This window comes from Anomaloglossus baeobatrachus, chromosome 6 (genome assembly GCF_048569485.1).
Source record: "Anomaloglossus baeobatrachus isolate aAnoBae1 chromosome 6, aAnoBae1.hap1, whole genome shotgun sequence".
NCBI lineage: Eukaryota > Metazoa > Chordata > Amphibia > Anura > Aromobatidae > Anomaloglossus > Anomaloglossus baeobatrachus.
This window is the reverse complement of record NC_134358.1, coordinates 495,388,349-495,406,358: the sequence shown is the minus strand read 5'-3', so window position 1 is coordinate 495,406,358 and position 18,010 is coordinate 495,388,349. Positions and strand designations below refer to the sequence as shown.

At 43.4% G+C, this 18,010-nt stretch overlaps 1 protein-coding gene across 1 annotated transcript in view; it reads left to right on the top strand.

The window, feature by feature from the left end:
- Positions 1-724: 724 nt before the first annotated feature.
- WDR86 (WD repeat domain 86) overlaps positions 725-18,010 on the top strand; it is a 113,039-nt gene continuing 95,753 nt past the window's right edge. The window contains exons 1-2 of the mRNA XM_075316736.1: positions 725-955; positions 11,023-11,341. Of these exons, the coding sequence (XP_075172851.1) occupies positions 11,113-11,341 (229 nt within the window). The 5' untranslated portion in view covers positions 725-955; positions 11,023-11,112. The remainder of the gene's footprint in view (positions 956-11,022; positions 11,342-18,010) is intronic.

The window sequence follows — 18,010 nt, the reverse complement described above, 5'->3', positions numbered from 1 at the left end:
AGATATATAGATAGATAGATAGAGGGATAGAGATAGATAATAGATAGATAATAGATATATATATAGATATATAGGTAGATAGATAATAGATGGATAGATAGATAGATAGATAATAGATGGATAGATAGATAATAGATATATAGATAGATATATAGGTACATAGATGATAGATAATAGATATATAGATAGATATATAGGTAGATAGATAATATATGGATAGATAGATAGATAATAGATATATAGATAGATATATAAGTACATAGATAATAGATAGATAATAGATATATAGATAGATATATAGGTAGATAGATAATAGATGGATAGATAGATAGGTAGGTAATATATAGCTTTAATAGAACACATATAGGAAATTTCCCTTCAGACTCATCTTTTCGGACCAGTGATCGCTCATCACACATTACCCTGATCTCCTCTGTAACCACACAATACACAATACATAATACTACATGACATACTGTGAATAATCTGCAATATAATTAGGGATTTAGAGGAAATTTCAGAGTTCAATTTTCGGATTAAACAGAAGACCCCAGTGATTGTCCGCACATGTGGCTGGAGATGGGCTGCAGGCAGTGATGGGCTACTGTGCCAGGTCCTGTGCTGTGAGTCGGGGCATCTCCAGGGGAGGATGATTAGTGGCAGCGCCGCCCCCCAGGATAAGCCCAGGGCAGCTCCCTCCGCACACATCAGCTGCACATGCACAGCCCTCAGCGGACGGTCACATCCTGCACAGCTCCAGTCATTGGGAAGGAGCAGCTGATTATTGGAGGCAGATTGTGCACCCCCTGCTCGGTACATGTGTGACCCATTACACAGAGGTGCAGCACCACAGCCTCTGCACATCACAGCCCGGGAGAGCTCAGGCACCGGGACAGGAGGACTGACTGGGGAAACTTCAGAGACCCCCACATTACATCTGCTGGAGAATCTGGAGGTAAATAGTGAAGTCCTATTAGCAAATGTGTGTGAAGTGTCCTTCCCCTGTAGTGTTATGTATTGTATGTGATCAGTAGATAGCTGCACATTGTGTTATTATTGTCCTGATTAATATTATTTATTACTATATTATTGTTAGATTCCCTGTGGAAGCCTCATGCTACATTGGCAGTGGTAATGAATGGGAAGGGTTAGATGCATTGTTATTTGCATTTTCTGGGTCTAGATCAGTGGTCAGAAAGCTGCTGCAGGACTACAAGTCCTATCCTGTCCAGAGATCTGTCTGCTAGAGATGGTGAGAAGTGGTGTGGGGTTACATTGTAGATCAGGACATGGATTCTGTGATTTCTAGGAATATTTCCTAGAGCTGCATCCACCTCAGCAGAAGATCATGGCCAACAGAGAATATACTGTATACTATGTGGTAGAACAACCTTAAGAAACCCTTATGTCTTCGGGATCATATAAACTGGGCGCTGATTATCATGAAGGATCATTCTTATTAATATTCATTCATTGCTGAGTGTAAACATGTCCTATGATCAATACAAATAATGATAATTTCTTCGTTTGTCGCTGGTTACACTTTTTCTGTAGACATAAAAATCATAATTGGTCATCAACAGATCCCATTGTGTAAACAGGATGATGTGTAGATTGTATAAGGAGGGGTAAATTAAGGATTTCACGAACGATCATTTCTGCGATTCCCTTATGATAATAACAACATTTAAACATTAATTAATGAGCACCGATCGACCCGCTCTATGTTATTATTACATTATTATTTGTCCACGTTTTATAATTTTTTTATACGTTTTTTTTATTTATTTATTTTTTTATTATTCTTTTTATATGAACAGATTTAAATTGTGACTTTTCGCCCTGGTAGAAGTACAAGTCCCAGCATAAAGAAAAATAATTCCTAAGTTGAATTGGCAGAGATTACCTATATGTGGAGCAGTGAAGTATTAAGAATACATAGAACATCTCTATGCATTGTAGTTACAGGCAAGCGCTGGTGTATAATTCTTGGAAAGCTGAGCTGAGATTGGGAGCGATGCTGACGCTGCAGTTCTGGCCTCCCAGCCCCCTGCATAGATAGCATTGTTCTGTAAGGTCTTTTCCTGGGGCAGGACAGCATAACCATGGACTTTGTATACTCTCCTGCCTGGCCTCTGCTGCTTTCAGTTCACTACTTCTCATTTATTGAGATTGTGATACATGATTTGGATATAACTTATATAGAATGTGGAGTGATTATAAATTCTTAGACATTTCCCTTAATGGGAGTTTGTCAGAATTGTTTACACCCTTTACACTACTATCACAACTAAAAATGTGCCAGAGAAAGAAGTGCAAACATACCTACAGTACAGACCAAAAGTTTGGACACACCTTCTCATCTCTAGAATAACTATGTGGAGGAGACTTTGTGCGGCAGGCCTTCATGGTAAAATAGCTGCTAGGAAACCACTGCTAAGGACAGGCAACAAGCAGAAGAGACTTGTTTGGGCTAAAGAACACAAGGAATGGACATTAGACCAGTGGAAATCTGTGCTTTGGTTTGATGAGTATAAATTTGAGATCTTTGGATCCAACCACTGTGTCTTTGTAGAAAAGGTGAACGGATGGACTCTACATGCCTGGTTCCCACTGTGAAGCATGGAGGAGGAGGTGTGATGGGGTGGGGGAGCTTTGCTGGTGACACTGTTGGGGATTTATTCAAAGTTGAAGGCATACTAAACCAGCATGTCTACCACAGCATCTTGCAGCAGCATGGTATTCCATTTTGCGTTTCCGGTTTGCGTTTAGTTGGACCATCATTTATTTTTCAACAGGACAATGACCCCAAACACACCTCCAGGCTGTGTAAGGGCCATTTGAGTAAGAAGGAGAGTGATGGGGTGCTACGCCAGCTTACCTGGCCTCCACAGTCACCAGACCAGAACCCAATCGAGATGGTTTATGGTGAGCTGGACTGCAGAGTGAAGGCAAAAGGGCGAACAAGTGCTAAGTATCTTTGGGAACTCCTTTAAGACTGTTGGCAAACCATTTCCGGTGACTACCTCTTGAAGCTCATAAAGAGAATGCCAAGAGTGTGCAAAGCAGTAATCAAAGTAAAAGGTGGCTACTTTGAAAAACCTAGAATATAAGACATATTTTCAGTTGTTTCACACTTTTGTAAGAATTTCATTCCACATGTTTTAAATCATAGTTTTGATATGCCTTCAATGTGAATCTACAATTTTTAGAGTCATGAAAATAAAGAAAACTCTTTGAATGAGGTGTGTCCAAACTTTTGGTCTGTACTGTATATGTGTCATTAGTAATAAAACCATGAAAAAAACCTACTTTTATCTACTCTGGCATGGAATATAGATGTCTCCTGAAGTGTCTGCTGGGCATTCCTTCATCCGTTTCTTACCTAAGATTCCTTCATCTTGGACACAATGAGTGACTGTCCTGAGCTGTCAGTGTATTGACTGATGGCTCAGTCGTCCAATCTGATACCCGGAGGTCCTGAGTTTCTTCAGATGTGATCAGTTTTCTGTGATTGCCCAGCTACTTAGCTGAGCAGTTATCCCAGAACACTGCCAGTTGTAGCAGTCTGCTCAGTGGTGCTCGTTGATGTACAGTAGTTTATGTACCCTCTCTCCCCTGATCTATTGCTTCCAGCCCTTGGACCTCAACTTACCTTCATTTTACCTTGTCCTTTAGCTTTGATACGCTATCCTTCAGGTATTCTAATTCCGGACTATGACCTAACTACGCGCCTGTCTACCCCCTTTATCCTTGACGTGCTCTCTTGGTATCTGACCGCAGAACGTTTGATTGCCTTGCCTCACAACGTGACCGTGTAGTGACTAGCATCACAGTGTCCTATATTAATGATAACCACCCCTCCCTATTTGCTCAAAATTGCAAGAAACACCATTTTATGATGTCCACATTTTTATTATTTATCATTGTTATGACTATCCAATAATACAACAACAGAAGCGACACTCACTGATAAAATTCCTTCATTTTTTATTTATTTTTTTCGCTTTAAAAGCAGCGTTGTGCAGAAATCAGGTATCACAAGCCTACAGCTGATTCCTTGGGCCTCAGGAAGGCCACTCTTTGGCGTCATTCAGATGTCCATTTTTCTTATTCTTGTTCTGTTTTTTTTTTTTTTCAAGGACAGAACACGTACCCTTAATTGTGTAAGGTGCTTTTCACATGTTTATGTTTTATCGCCTACAACCTACAATAACCCTCAGTCCAGTAGACCAGTGCGCAACCAGCCCTGTCCTCACCTATTGTACCATCACCCATCCCCTGTAGACTTTGAGCCCTCGCGGGCAGGGTCCTCTCTCCTCCTATACCAGTCTGTTTTGTACTGTTAATGATTGTTGTACGTATACCCTCTTTCACTTGTAAAGCGCCATGGAATAAATGGCGCTATAATAATTAATAATAATAATAAATCGCGGAGTGTCTGCAAAAAACAGAGACTTGTCCGTTTTTGATCCGAGTCACAGATAAAAACTGTCCCTTTAAAATCAATCCTTAAAAAAACAGACTGCATTTGGATGTCATCTATGTGCCATCCAAGTGCTATCTGGTCCATTTTTTTACTATTTAATGGGTTGGACAATTTTAGGCTGTATTTATTTATTTATTTATTTTGCATTCTGGAATAATTGATTCCACGTTGATGGTAATTAGAGACATGGACCAAAAATGGATGAAGATCTGAAACAGCACACTCATTAAAAATGGTCCTCTATATCTTGTATGCAAAACAAATCATTTCTAAATGAGGCTTTCTGTGAAAGAGATGTTGCCTCGTGATTCATGCCTTCTGCACACTGCTGTTATTAAGCCAAGTGAAAAAATAGAGGAAGGCATTTTATCGGTGAGTACAACCTTTGGTCTTCTACTACTAGATTATGTCTTCCGCACGCTGCTTCTTTTTCGTGTTCACAAACTGCAGCCAAAACTGCACCTTGTCAGAGAGAGCCTGGAAATGTCACAAAAAATGTAGGTGCTTTTTTGGTGCATTTTTGCTGCTTTTTTGGTGCGTTTTTGGCTGCAGTTTTGTCAACAATTGTTTCATGTATTTTTCAGTTCAAACAAGCCCATAAAGCTTGTTGAATTGGAAAAAAAAAAAAATTAGAAATAAATAAATAATTAAAAAAAATGGCGTGCGGTCCCCCCCAATTTTAATGCCAGCCAGATAAAGCCATACGGCTGAAGGCTGGTATTCTCAGGATGGGGAGCCCCACGTTATGGGGAGCCCCCCAGCCTAACAATATCAGTCAGCAGCCGCCCAGAATTGCCGCATACATTATATGCGACAGTTCTGGGGCTGTACCCGGCTCTTCCCGATTTACCCTGGTGCGTTGGCAAATCGGGGTAATAAGGAGTTATTGGCAGCCCATAGCTGCCAATAAGTCCTAGATTAATCATGTCAGGCGTCTATGAGACACCCTCCATGATTAATCTGTAAATTACAGTAAATAAACACACACACCCGAAAAATCCTTTATTAGAAATAAAAAACACAAACACATTCCCTCATTACCAATTTATTAACCCCGACAAAGCCCTCCATGTCCGGCGTAATCCAGCATGCTCCAGCGTCGCATCCAGCGCTGCTGCATGGAGGTGACCAGAGCTGCAGAAGACACCGCCGCTCCGGTCACCTCCATGCAGCTAAAGAAGATAGCCGCGCGATCAGCTGAGCTGTCACCGAGGTTACCCGCGGCCACCGCCGAATCCAGCGGTGGCCGCGAGTAACCTCTGACAGCTCAGCTGATCGCGCTACAGCGTGGAGCCGGCGGCAGGAGCGTGGAGCCGGCGGCAGGAGCGTGGAGCCGACGGCAGGAGCCTGGAGCCGGCGGCAGGAGCGTGGAGCCGACCGGCGACAGGAGCGTGGAGCCGGCCGGCGGCAGGAGCGTGGAGCCCGGTACTTTCAGCGGCGGCGGCGGTGGCGGTGAGAGGGGTCCATCATCTCCCCTGTGCGGGGACCGCGGTACTTCGGGGAACACGGGGAGGACGGGACTATCAGCGGCGGCGGCAGCGAGAGGGGGATGGACGTTGGCAGCTGAAAACATTGATTTTTCCCTCTCGCTGCTGCCGCTGCTGATAGTCCCGTCCTCCACATCATCTCCCCTGTGCGTGCACGCTGGGGACAGTGGTACTTCGGGGAACACGTGGAGGACGGGACTACCAGCGGCGGCGGCAGCAGCAAGAGGGAAAAATCAATGTTTTCAGCTGCCAATGTCCATCCCCCTCTCGCTGCCGCTGCTGATAGTCCCGTCCTCCACATCATCTCCCCTGGGGACAGCGGTACTTCGGGGAACACGTGGAGGACGGGACGGGACCACTTGCCTGACCTCACTTCCTGACAAATCACCTGCGTTTTTGCTAGCAAAAACGCAGGTAAAAGGCAGGTAAAATGCACCACTTTTGATTAGCATGCATTTTTCCTGCGTTTTTGATGCCCTCATTGATTTCAATGGGTGACAAATGTTGACAAAAACGCAGGAAGAATGAACATGGTGCATTTTTTTTGTCACAAACTTTTGACAAAAAAAACGCTGACAAATAAACTGCAGTGTGCGCATGACAAATCTGACTTCTCATAGACTTTGCTGGGAAGTCAGATGTCAGAAAGTTCTGCTGACAAAACTGCAGCCAAAAAAGCAGCAAAAAAGCAGGAAAAAAAGCAGCGTGCGCATGTAGCCTAAGGCCTCCTTCACACATCCGTGTTTCTGGTACGTGACTTCTGTTTCTGCATGGACACACATAGACCCATTAAATTCAATGGGTTTGCGCACACATTCGTGTTTTGACAAGGACTGTGTGTCCATGTGCTCCACACGTTGAAATGTCCGTTTTTCTCCAGCAGCACAGATGTCACACAGACCACACACTGATGTGATCCATATGACATTAGTGTGACACGTATGGGAGAAAAGACAGGTGACATAAAAATAAAGAAATTTTATACTTACCCGTTTACAGCACTGCTGTCTCTGCTGTTGCTTCTGGGCCCGCTGATATGCTCATACATATTCACTGCACTCACCGCGGACCCAGAAGTAACAGCAGCAGCGGAGACAGCAGTGCCAGAGACAGGTGAGTGTACCAGTTCATGTTATCCATGTGCTATCCGGTTAGCACAGGGACAGCACATGTAACACACACACAGACACACACATAAACACCTATACCACGGACTGTGAAACACATGTGTTTTACACGGACATGTGAAAGAGGCCTTAGGCTGAGTTCACATGTTCTGTAATCATCCGTTAAAACACATCCTGCAGAGATGAGTTGGCAAAGAGTTCTGCAAACACAACTTTTTAGTCCATTGTTAAATAAGTGATCTCTGCAGGATTCGTTTTTTTACGAGGGGCTGCTGATAAGTCTTTGGCTTTGTGATCTTTTTTTGTTTCTATGGTAATGAATGTTACATCACATGAAAGCCTTATGTGTCTAATATATGTTTTCAAAGTTTTATGTTTGTTGCTTATGGCAACAGTGTTCTACAAAATAGAGGAGTCTAATGCGATATTCACAGCTACTGAGAGCAGAGGAGTGATAAAATTCTTGTTTCTGCAAGGAAAGTCCGCAAAGGATATTCATGGTGATATATCACAGACATTGGAGGATCAATGCCCTTCATATTCCACATTTAAGAACTGGGTTGACAAATTTAAAACGGGCCTCTTCAGCACCAATGATGAGGAACGTCCTGGACGACTGAGAGTGTTTGTTGTTCCGAAGATCGTCGATGCTGTGCACAACATCATACTGTAGAATCGACGAATTTCAGCTAAAGCAATAGCAGACATCATGGGGATTTCCCGTGAACGTGTTTGTGTCATTATCCATGAACATTTGGACATGAGGACGCTATCTGCAAAGTGGGTCCCCAAACCCCAAATGTTTGACAACAGATCAAAGAAGCATGCGAGTGAAAACTTCCCGGTCCAATTGTTAGCGTTTCCAGACTGATAAGAACTTCCTGGATCGACTGGTCACTATGGATGAGACCTGGATTTATTTGTATGACCCTGAAAACAAGGAGCAGTCAAAAGAGTGGAGGCACAGTGGTTCTCCTCATCTAAAGAAGTTCACAGTGCAAAAATCAGCCATTAAGGTGATGGCGTCTGTGTTCTGGGATAAGGAGGGAATGCTGCTAGTGGACTACCTTCAAAAGGGTTCCACCATCAATGAAAGGTATTACATTGAACTTTTGGACCAATTAAAGGCAGCTCTGAAGGCCAAAAGGCACGACAAGCTTTCCAAAAGAGTCTTCATCCTGCAATACAACGCCCCCGCTCACACTGCACAAGCGACCATGGCAAAACTGGCAGAGCTGGGCTTCCAGCTGGTTGACCACCCACCTTATTCACCAGATCTAGCTCCCTCCATCTATCATCTGTTTCCAAACCTGAAGAAATACCTCAAGGGTACCAAATTTCACACCATTTTTGATGCCATGGCTTCTAGGGATGCCTGAATTGAGGCACAACCGAAATCCTTCTTTTTTTCTAGGCTAACAGAACTTGGAATACTGATGTGAGATTTGTGTTGACATCAGTGGAGAGTATGTGGAATAAATATAAAGTTTCATTATCCTATCTTGTTTCTTTCTGGGTAAAGCCAAAGACTTATCAGCAGCCCCTCCTAACATGGCAGTCTATGGAGAACGGACCATTAACGAATTGCTATTTAGCCACCAGTTCTTCTTTCATTTTTAAAGGATCTGTTTTTTTGCTTCTGTAGCACCCCATGCAGGGAATAACTTGTCACCGGGCCAGTGGTTTTGTGGAGTTGCTGTGAATGGCCTGACCCGGCTCTGTGGCCCTGTCGGCTACAGGAAAAGAGAGAGTCAAAAAGGTGGGAAGGAAGGAGGGTGAAGGGTCTCTGGGAAGCGTGTCACCGGTTGCAGCGGTGACTGGGGTCTCCGCCTCCTCCACCGCAAACCCTTCCTGCGACTTTTCCTCTTCCAGGAGCGGTGTTGGATGGGAATGGAGGTTTGCTTTGCAGTGGCACCTGTGATGTGCAGCCAGGGATTAGCCGCCGCTGCGAGATGCCGCTCTCCTCCGGGGCTGATGTTACCGCAGCTCAGATAGTCCAGCTCTCCACAGGTGGCGCAAGCCCCGGGGAGGACGGTGGTGACTGGGTAAGGGCCGTTAGCGCTAAAGCGCGTGGCGGCAGCACCGGAAAATCTCACACAGGGGCTGCGGTTCCAGGTGTTTTACTCACAGTTCATGTGCTGCACCCGCAGAGTATCGGTCATCGCCGTGATGGCCCCCAGCCGACAGCCGATCCCAGATAAAGCAGAGGTCACTACTGGTGTTGTGAAGCGTGTGAGACCTTCCTCCTTGCGCCTTGCAGTGTGGATCCCCATGGTGTGAAACTACTTGGGGGCTCCAGTGTCCTTGGCTTAATTTGCCATCCCGTACGCAGGCAGCACAAAACGTGTTATGGACCTGACCCGTGGCTCCTGTCTTTATCTGCTGCTGTGCTCCCGGAGTTTTGGTGGTGGGAATGGGACGTGAAATCCCCTTTCCCTGCAGATTTGTTAGAGTCCATGAAGGTGCCCCTAACCGAGGGCTATACACCATGACTGGTGCCGGTCCCGAAGGGGCTGTTGGGGCTCACCCTCCGGCTACCGAGTGGCTCCTCTGTCTCACAGCTCCACTTGGTCGTCTCCTGCTTCTCTCTCTGTCTGTCGGTGCGGTGTCATGGCCCCTGGTCCTGGGACTTTTTCCAGCAGTCTCCTGTCCCCAGGACCAGTCTGTTAAATGCTGCTCTCCTAAGGCTGTCTGCTTTGTTCTATGTCCTGGACTGATCTCAGGTCTAACTCATTCTAAAGTGAAACTAAGTGTGTTTGCTCATTTCCCAGGCAGCCCCCACCCTTGGGATGACTCATCCTGCCCAGGAATTCCCCAGCTTGACTTCCTGAGTAATGTAAGGGCTGGCTGGATAACTAGGTGTTTATGTAAGTCTATTGTGTGAAACAGTGGTTAACCTCCTCCCCACCCGGGATAAGCATTACACCTTAAGACAGATGCAATACTCTGTGGCGACTGAGCCTCAGGGGCGCCACACTTACAGGATCCGTTTCAAATGTAAGATAATTAGCAATCTGTAAACGGATCTGTTCTCCATAAACTCCAATGTTATACAAAATGGATCCAGCAGAAATCAGTTAGTTAACACTGGACAAAAAGTTGTATTTGCAGAACTTTTTCCCAACAGATCTCTGCAAGATCTGATCTAATGGATGATTACAGGACATGTGAACTCAGCCTAACACTCCTCCCTGCTTCTTCCAATTGGGCTACTAGAGCCCAAGGAGACTACACTAGTCATTACTAATATATTGCAGATGAGGGTGGGCTAACTGAAGTTTCTCTGTTGGTCACATAGCGGAATTCTGTAGAATTCCGGGCTTATGTGGAGCCATAAGATTGTTTGCATGAGGCCCAAACAACAGCCGGTAAACGTCAGTGTGTAGGATTACTAAAATGTTATGTCATCTAATAAATCACTTTTTGCATAAATTAAGTCATGATCACAAAATTAGTGTACCATGTAAACACTAGAGGAAGAAGTAAAGGCATCAAATAATTTATTCATATCAACTCCTGCTACACGAGGCCACACAAGAATATGATAAATGAAAACTCTGTAATACTTTTACAAACTTACAATATAAAGATTCCTATAGTAGCGTATTGGATGGACTTTATCTTCCACCGTTCTTAGATGGACAAATGGCTTCTACTTTGTGAATTAGTGAAGCAGAACTAGAATACTTTCCCTACAGGCGAGTTCTCAAATATCCGAGCAATCAGTCCTCGGTTATGTTTATGTTATGCCAAGTGTCATGTAAACCTCGAGTTATATGATCGGGTTTGTAGGGTTAGTAATGGAGAAGGGAACATGACATTGCAAGGGGTTGATATAATAATATACTGTATGTATTTGTAACAATAAACCTGAAGTGGAACATTTTCATGGGCCTAACAGATTTGTCTTATTGAACAGTTTTTAGGTACCTTCCGTAAAATCGCTCACAATGTAGAAGACACAAGTGTATAAATTGTCCTGCTCCTGTGCACCTCAGTGGTGAACCCCATGAGTCCTCCTCCCTTTGCCTTTGCCCATGTGGGGCTCCAGAGAATGGGGAGCGGAAGCTCCAATTGTGGCACAACCAATTATTTGATTAAAGTCTGCACGGATCACAAAGGAGGAATCAATTGGCTTAGCGTGAGCCCAGATGGGTGCCACCTGTTGACCGCCAGTGAAGATCGCACTGCTCGCTTATGGAGGACGTCTGACCACCAGTGCTGCAAGTTGCTACAAGGTGAGTGTGGCATTCACTTAAGTATTCAGTAGGTGAGGAACTATTTGTGCAAATGTGTATCGTAGTTATATCAGTGATGCCCAATAATATATTTCAGAGAATGGGCCAGTATATCTCAACGTAGGCCACCAGGCTGTTCTTCTGCTAGCTTCTACACAAAAGTAGTCAAATTGTTTCCTCATTGGTCCATGATTCAGTGTGCCAGTCACCACTCCTTTCTAGTTAAATGCTAAAATGGATTAACAAATCATAAATGAACTTATGAGACTAGAGTATGGATATAAGAGATTTGCCGTGACGTTGGCAGGGGTGGCTCAAAGAATTGATCAATTATTTGCTAAAAATCTCATTTATATTACAGTACAGTTGGAAGAAATCTGTGAATTTGCACTTTTTATATGATGCATGCCATTTTCAGATCGTGCTGGCTCCCCTCTCTCTATGGATATAAGCTGATGTTGGTTACATAACCCCCTGATTAATATTATACTCCATAGCACAAAGCAGAGGGTTAGCTGCAATTCCATGTATGAAAAAGGCATTGATTTTGAGCAAGCCTAACAAGCAGGTGAAGCAGTTCTCAATGAGGGTACTTGGCATCTTAAGGCGGGACATACAAAAAAACTTCACATATAAGGCCCTGGTTCTTCACCAACTCAGGTTCTAAAGAAAAATATAATAATATGTCCTGTGTTTCAGAGTATGATTATGTGAAACCTTACCTACACCTTCATTTTCCCATGGTGCTACGGCACATTGGGTCCAATCCTAATTATCTGGACTTGCACACGGTACTGTTCAGGTGTGGCACAAATGCCTTATTATCTGTACCACTAGCGTGCAATTTGACCATGCCAGATGGTGAGAAGGACCATGAGAACAACAGACATAAAGGCCCCCATACACATTAGATCGCTGTCTTCCCGGACTTCCACATAGTCGGGAACACTTGACTCAGCCGAATGCTCCTGCGTTCTCTATGAAAGCTGCACTGTCTGACTCTTCTGGCGGCAACTCCAGAACAAAAAGAACAAATGTTGGAATTCAAGCGTGCCAATCACTCACTCTCCTGACATCATTTGTCAGTGGGGAAAAACAAGGAGCCTACATACACATTGGACTGTCACCGATGATCCTACATTTGTCCTCCTTTTTCCATCATGACTGACATAAAAAAGATTTATTCGTCATTCCCAGAAATGCGCCAGTAAGCTTTAACTTAAAGGGCCACTCCAGGGTCATTTTTGTTTTCCTGTCTGCTGCCTATCATATTTGTGAGTGTAATTAGTGTAGAAACATACTCACCGGCCACCATCTTCTCCCGGTATCAGCCCCATTCCGGTGTGCTCAGGCACTACGTCACTGCATTTGTGACCTGTCGAATCACACCATATTTGCTGTGTGGAGCGGAGGTCACTTTTTGAATGTTCTCTATGTAAGTCTATAGGAATTCAGAACGAGGCTCTGTAGTCTTGCTAGGAGTTCCATAGACTTAAATTGAGATTATAACTATTGGGCACTACCATGCTCGGGTGCTCGGTACTCGTAATGAGCAATTTCACACTCGGACGGGCTCGTGTCATGTACTGAGTATAATGGAAGTCAATGTGTAATATTAGCTTTTTCTGTAAGATCTTCAAAATCAATATATGCAGAGTATCAGTGCAAAGCTGCACGAACTATAGTCAGTAACCTTATAGTCTTCGGATACTGTCTGTGAGGAACTCCCAGATTCCAGACTCCATAAAACACCACACATACAATGTTTGTAGGCCGCACCTATGTCGCAGTTCACAGTTAAGCAATTCATTATCCCCAGAAGTGATTTTATGTTCTTTCCTGATTTTACATGACAGGGGAATAATTCATTACTGAGTTGTGAGCTGCGATGTACACTAGATATTAAAATTAGAGAACAACACACAATTTCCTAAATGTTAAGGTTATTGTGTAGTCCTATGTGATTATATCCTAACATGAGTAAACATGCAGTATTTTAAGCTTGTTTCATAAATTGATTTTTTTTCAAAAGAACATAATAAAAATGTAAATGAGATAAATGAAAAAGAACACTGATCAAAATTAGAGAATTGGTGTTAATGTGGCACCTGGTGCTAATTTCCTTAATTATACGGCAAACCCTATTTAACTGGCAGCCTAACTTTTCAGTTTGCAATGATTTGCAAAAATGGTGTGCCATTCCAAAATGACTGAAACCCTCCATCAGCAGGTTGTCCAGATGGAGGCCAAAGGGGTGACCCTATCAGCCATAGCAAGAGAAGTTCCAAGTCTGTGATTTTGAGAATATTGCATATTTACAACATCACAAACATTTTCAAGTCCCCCAAGAAGGCTGGTCGCCCTCGAAAGACAAATGCAAGAGAGGACAGGATAATGTGGAGAGTCTCTATGGGTAATCGTTTCAACACTGCAGCTGGAATTGTTTGCCAATTCAGCACTGAACAAGGTAAGGATCTGTCTCATCATGCAGTGTCACAACGTTTAAGAGCATTTGGACTGAAAGCCCACTCTGCAGTGATCAACTCTCTCATTAGCAGAAAGAATCAAAAGGCTTTAGTGAGAAGCATATTGTGTGGACAGAGCAGAAGTGATCCAAAGCTCATTTTAGTGATGAAAGAAAGTTTAACTAATTTGAGTCTGATGGGAATCATTAAGTTAGTTCACAAAATAAAGAAAGACTGTACCCAAAGTGTGTTAAGAAGTCAGTGAAAGGTGGTAGAGGAAGTGTGACGCTTTGGGGAGTGTTTTCTGCAGCAGGAGTTGGACCTCTCAAACAGCTACATGCCAGAGTGAATGCAAGTGAGGATCAGAACCTTCTCCAACAACACATGGTTCCTTTCTTGCATTCATCACTCAATGAACCAGCATTTTTCATGCAAGACAATGCCCCTGTCACAAAGCAAAATGGGTAAAGCAGATCCTTGAAACAGAAAACATTGAAACAATGAAATGGCCAGCCCAGAGTCCTGATCTAAACCCCATAGAAAACCTCTAGAAACTCCTTGGTGATGAAGTTATGGCCAAGAATTCCACAACAGTCAAAGAACTGTGAAGAGACTGGAAGAAGAGTGGACCAAAATCACACCAGAGCAGTGTGTGAAAATAGTGATGTCCTGTGGCCACAGATGGGCTGAAGTCATTAAAAGCAATGGCCTGTACACGTCCTACTGATTGGTGACTGTTGTTACCTTCAGAAACATTAGTTATAATCTTTCTCTGTGCTACAGTCATTGCTGTTCTCTAATTATGATCATCACGTTTTGGTAAAATAAAGGTTTTATATTGATAAACTTTGGATCTTTTGTAAAATACTGTTCTAGTAGCATGGTGTAGGTGTGCCGCCCCCGTGGAAGCAGTCGAGCTGCTCGGTTAGCTGTGGCTCGAGGGTCTCCGCACCCGAGGGGTCGCGCGGCCACTCAAAAGGAAAGGGGGTATTTACAGGGGAGTTGATGTAAAGTTTGTGACGCCACCCGTGGTGTACGGTAATTTGGGGAGTACCGCCGCTGCCGTTGGGAGTACCTGGGGTGATGAAGTGGGGCAGCAAGGTGTTGTAACCCTCCACGGGTAGGGGGATGCCCCGGGACTCGGTGTAGGGGGGTGTCGTGGGATGCAGGGGTCACTCTCATACTTAGTTCATAAGCTGACACTGACAACCGGGTAAACCAAGTTTCCGAGTCCTGTCCCCAATGGTGCTGCCTGGTGATCCGTGATCTGCCTCCTGGCACTTAGTTTGACTTCAACTTGATGACCAGGTAGCATGGAACTAGCCGGGCCCCGCTCCCTACTATGACTAAGTATGGGAGCTTGCTCTCAGGGCTCATGCTTGGGATTTTCTGGACCGTTTTGGATTGGAAAGTTCTATCCCCCTCGTTGCACTAATTCCCTGATTCTGGAGTGGGTGGAAACAGACATTAAAGGCTCCATTCTCCTCTGGTGAGTTGTCGGGTTGCCTGAAGCTATTCCCCGACCTAGGGTCCGTGTACTCCGTCGTGCCTTTGGTCCCGGACCGGAGATGGTGGTAGGCTGCCGGCTGTCCTCCTCGACAGGTCCAAGCACCTCGCCACAATTCCCTGCGACCAGGGGTCCAACTCCTCTAGGCACAGACCACCGTCTGCAACCTAGACAGTTCCTTCAGGAGTCACTACTCCCGACTTCCTCTGAGCTCCTCACAGCTCGAAGGGCTACTTTCCAACCTCTCTCCTCTCCAGACTCAACTGAACTCCGACTAAACTCAACTGACTACACTCCTCGCCTCCCCTCCCTGACCTCCCAGGTGGGCGACTCTATTCCACTCAAGCCATCCACTGGTGTGTCTGGTGGGTGTGGTGCAGGGTGTATCTAGGATTTGATTTGCTGTTGGAGGCAACACCATTTAGTTAGGGACCCAGAACCAAGAGGGAGGCAGAATACTGCACAGAAGGGCAGCTTGTGCAGTATCCTGTGACGACCTGATCGTCCAGGGGCATCACATATGCCTTACAAAAAACCTTCAAATGTTGATCAATGTAGATTACATGATTTCTGAAACAAGCAAGTGATCATACATTGTTCCTTGATTTTCTTCTCAAGTGTAGGTGCGGCTTTCATGCATTATATATAAGGTGTTATATGAAATCTGGAATTTGGGAGTTCCCCACACACAGTACCTGTAGGCTATAAGGAGACAGTTTATTGGTCATGCAGCTCGGCACCAATACATATATTAATTTTAGACGCTTTAAACATTTAAATTTAGAAGGTTTTCCCTATTAGACACCGTAGTTCACTCTATTGCAAGTGTTTCACTGGTTAAATCACATACAAAGATCGATTTGTGGTGCTAATAATAAAATCGGTGCAAAAATGTAACAAAAAAATGCAACTGTTATGTTGGCTTTTAGATTGTATGTATAAATTCACCTGTTTAGTCTTTTGGATCTACTGCTGTTTCTTGATCGTTATTTTGGGGATATTTTCTGTCCAATCATTTGCCAGTTATCCTCTTACTCTTTAACTATGATGACATAAACCAAAAATGTAATTTTCTTTTTTTAGCTTTATTTAACTATTTCACATCTTTCTGTACAGTATTTTTATGAGACATTAATACCGAAATTAAAAGGGTTGTGCAGGTAAAAAAAAAAGTTAAATGTGCTTAATAAGTTATGCAGTGGTATAGTTTCCTGATCTGCTGGTAGATTTTCTGGTACCAGGTCTCGCAGGTCGTCTTGCAGGATCAGGCCATAGCAGCTCTGACTTTCGGCTATGTGCCCACAGTGCTTTTTTAAGCACAAAAAAGCGCTGCTTTTTGTGCTTCTTTTCATGCTTCTTTTCATGCTTCTTTTCATGCTTTTATTCATGCTTCTTTTCATGCTTTCATGCTTTTTTCATGCTTTTTTTCATGCTTCTTTTCATGCTTTTTTCATGCTTTCATGCTTTTTTTCATGCTTCTTTTCATGCTTTCATGCTTTTATTCATGCTTCTTTTCATGCTTTTTTCATACTTTCATGCTTCTTTTCATGCTTCTTTTCATGCTTTCATGCTTTTTTCATGCTTCTTTTCATGCTTTCATGCTTTTTTTCATGCTTTTCATGCTTTTTTCATACTTTCATGCTTCTTTTCATGCTTTTTTTCATGCTTCTTTTCATGCTTTTTTTCATGCTTTCATGCTTTTTTCATGCTTCTTTTCATGCTTTCATGCTTTTTTCATGCTTCTTTTCATGCTTTTCATGGTTCTTCTTATGTATTGAGATAGGAAAAAAAGCAGAAACAAATGACATGTCGCTTCTTTTATCAGCAACAAAAAAAGCAAGGAAAAAAGAAGCACCGTGGGCACAGCACGTCACGATTCTCATAGACTGTGCAGGGATGCATTTTCCTTGCTTTTTATTGGTTAAAAAAAGCAAGGAAAAAAGCATGAAAAAAAGTCTGTGTGCATAATTACTAAAAATGATTAATGACGGCACTTACCACGGGTTTCCAAATTAGGGGTATCATTAACGCTTACATTTTTAAGTTATAAAACCATCTAAAAAAGAACTGTACATGGCACAAACAAGAGCGGCAGCAATTCATTACAAAGCTTCTGGGATGTAATTCAGGAACCGAAGAACTGATTGAGAAGCAGTGGGATTTAATCGCCATAATATAAATACGCTATATATACTGTATATATCAACAGCATTTGTGTGCCAGTAGAAGCCTGGTGGTCTAATTCCTAATATAACAATAGGTAATATTGTGAAGTATTAGGAGAGGACACTGTGGATTTCTCATTATTTTGGGCACCAGACAGTCTCAGTTTCCTCCAGGGATTAGTCCTGAAATTAAATTTCTTGATAATGCTTCCACAAACTGCACATTAAATACAAGATTTTATAGAAGAAAAAGGGTTCAACCGGTTCTGTTGCCAAATTTTATTCTTTTCATTTTCCAGCACTGACATATGAGCCCGATTTGATGAATGAGCTTATGCTCCAATGTAATTTCACTGATATTTGAATCATCTGAGGACGTAAATGGATCAGTGGCTCAAGAAAAAGGAGCAGGCCGGGGCTGGCAAATACCAACATGCAACTTGGCAGCAGCCAAAAGGGAACAGTTTTTTTCTTTTTAATATAGGAAAAGAGGCATAACGTAAGGAATCTGCTGTTCTTGAGAAATCAGCAC